Source organism: Limulus polyphemus, unplaced genomic scaffold, assembly GCF_000517525.1.
Source record: "Limulus polyphemus unplaced genomic scaffold, Limulus_polyphemus-2.1.2 Scaffold138, whole genome shotgun sequence".
Classification (NCBI taxonomy): Eukaryota; Metazoa; Arthropoda; class Merostomata; order Xiphosura; family Limulidae; genus Limulus; species Limulus polyphemus.
In genome coordinates, this window is record NW_013665748.1 from 990717 (window position 1) to 993952 (window position 3236).

The 3236-nt window shown below is 32.6% G+C and overlaps 1 protein-coding gene across 1 annotated transcript in view; it reads right to left on the reverse strand.

Annotated features, from left to right (window-relative positions):
* The window catches only part of LOC106474334 (tetratricopeptide repeat protein 39A-like), a 55401-nt gene that overhangs the window by 35921 nt on the left and 16244 nt on the right, over positions 1-3236 (reverse strand). The window contains exon 2 of the mRNA XM_013935028.2: positions 168-202. Coding sequence (XP_013790482.2) covers positions 168-202 — 35 coding nt within the window. The remainder of the gene's footprint in view (positions 1-167; positions 203-3236) is intronic.

Below are 3236 nucleotides of genomic sequence, written 5' to 3' on the forward strand. Positions count from 1 at the left end.
CGACCCCACCCGTTTAACGTAAACAATACTACGTACTAGTAACAACAAGTAAGAATATATATATATATATATATATATATATATAACATTATCGGTTAATGCATAAAAATGTATATCAACTATCAATATGGCCTTAGTACACAAATATTATTGAGAAAAGTACTTACGGAAACGAATCTTTATCCAGTGCATCTTCAAACACCTTAAGAAATAAATAAAAACGAATATGTAATTTAATGTATTGTTTATGGGTTTCAGTTGCTTTGAAAAACATATACTTACAGTTACTTAAATATATAATCACCCAGCAATAATTATTCTTGTACTGTGAAGGACACGAGAAAGTAATTTCTATAGTTTTTCAAATAACGACTATCATTGTGTTTCTTTTAGACACAAATAAATGGATAAGTGGGCATACGTACAAATATGTAAATAAATATATAAGCCTATAAGCAATTCTGTCACTACTTAATTTTACTCATTTTCAAAACATGGGTAAGTATGGGGGGAAAAGTAGATCGACATGAAATATGATTATTGGTGTTGAATACAAAACAGTTTATTTGTAGCATATTAACTAATTTCTTTACATCTAAAAAGAGTTTGTTTAAATAACTTTACTTAAACAACCATAATACTACAGAAGGTATTTTGTTAACTCAATATGGTTTTCGCTCTACTGTGACAATTTAATCTATATTTGATTAATTATGTTTAACTAAGAAAAAAATCAATGAGTTTCTTCTTAGGCAATCATCGTTTACATTGAACGTTCAAATTAAACACACTACGCTACTGATACCCTCGTACCACGGTCATGTTTAAGATTTCTAAGACGTCCATTGTTGACATTTCGTTAGAGAGTATTCTGAGGAACTACATAATTTATTTCCACGACTCCCTCTTTTCTTTCGGAATTTCCTCGTGTAATATGGTCTGACGAGCAACGTTTCGGTTTTTCCTTTAGAGACGATAGGTTAAAAATAACATGATACATTCGACCTTGCCTATGTTGTTTCAACATTACCGAACTTTGGAGGTAGTTTAATGGTGTGGGAAACTTTTTACTGGTAGAGGTTGACTCCTTTTAAAAGGACTAATAACATCCAACATTTTCCTGAATGTCGTTGCTGATCGCATCAACTTCTATGGTATTCTGAGGTGCACTGATAACTTTAGAGATAATAAAAATAACCGAAGTAGCTAAAGGAACAAAAGAATATACATTACGGAAAACTTTCAATTCCGACTTAACAGAGTTAAAAAAAAAGTAAGAAAAGAAACTAAACACGGTTTGAAACAAAGTGAAAGTAATCTTTATTCATTTATATAACACTCAAGGACAAGTGCATTACAGACAACATTTCTCGCTTCCTCTCTCTAGTGATTGCAGAGAGATCTTTGCCAATTAGAGAACTGGATAAATGTTGTCAACGTTCTCCTAAGCCTGAGAGAGCTAACCATCACCTACAAACACAATAGCGTCATCTCTCCCACAGTGCATGCACTAGCCATGCAACTGTCGGTTATTACAATACGAAACAAGGAGGACACATCGTCAAAGTATTACATTACCCCTAATGGAAAACATCCGTGTTTCCCTTTGTATAGCGTGTTCTACTTTACAGAAATCTTTCCCACTAAAAAGTGCGTGTGACATCAAAGTGAAATTACCCTGAACAGTAAGTAACTAGAGCGAAATGTTCTCCTAGTGTTAAACCTATGCACACGATTACAAACATGTATAGGCGAAAACAATTTAAAATTCTTTATAAACATCAAATGCTTACCTAAATAAACTAAGAAACATGGGAAACACTGAATAAGCAATGCATACCACACCTCAAAAGGTTACACTTCCATAATGATGGGCACGAGCTTCTCCAAGACGGTAGTACAAACCACCGTGCTTGCATTCCCCAAAACTGGTTCAAAAAGCATAATACCGACTCCAGTTGGCCAAATCAATCAACTGATCTCAATCAAATTGAATATGTACAAGTAATACAAAAAATGTGCAAAAATTAACTATGATGTAGGGATGGCAATACCAAAATGTACAGAAACAAGGTAGCAATGAATACACAAAACCATATAAAAATCAATCTTACAAGGTTATGGTTATTAGCCACTGTAAGACTGTATAGCATTATTCAGTTTAAATGCATTTATTGAAATCTGAATTCATGCAACTGTCAGGAATTCAACACTTGGTTGTAGACAAGATATTTTTGGAAAGATTTGGCTAGTTATGTAGTAATTTTTGTATGGTCTTGTGTATTCATCCCTACCTTGTTTCTGTACTTTTTGGCATTGGCATCCCTACATCATACGTAATTTTTGTTATTTTTTTTTTTTTATTAACTTGTTTTTCCCTCTTTTTTTTAAATAGTTTCATTGAAGTAGGTTCGTAAGTGAATATATGTTTTATTTTTATAATTCAATGGTAATATATATATTATTAAATATCATATCGGTTTTGTCAGTTTCTTCATTGCACTTGTAGAATGGCCTCAGATATTAATATTATACCATACAACTGACTACAACAGATTATCAACCATCACTGGTCATAATCTTGACTTCTTGGTACTTAATGTTGGAGAACCTACAGTAAGGAAAAAGACATACAAGAATGTATAGTTGTATTATCCCTATATTGCATTCTTTATGGCGCTATCATCCCTACATCATTTGACATTTACAAAATGTTTTTATTACTTGTTTTATGACGTTTTTTTTTCTCCTAACTGAATGTTAATGTATTCTAAGGATAACATCGTTTACACAAGAATTATGATTTCTTTAGCTTGTACTAAACACTAACGTGTTTAATGATATCCAATTTCAAAGTACCCTTAAAATGTTTTTTGTCGGACTAAAACAAGCGTGAAAACTTCACACATTTCTTTGATTAGCTTGTGAAAAGAAAAAATGATGAACACTTTGGTTTTTAGCTAGTTCCCAGTTCCCCACTTTAGTAACACTTTTCAATGATATTGGAAGTCTCACAAGCTGTGCAACACTCGATAATGGCAACTAGGTTTATTTCAGAGCCAACGATGTTGTAATCATGTGATATGACTCTACCAATAGTGAAAGCCATGCCGACACATGAGCTACAATGCCAATCATCGTTATTGTACTTCTTTACTAACTCCAAAAGTTTATCGAGAAACAACACAAGCATTTTTTAACTTTCGTTATACACGCGCACACACACGCATAGATAT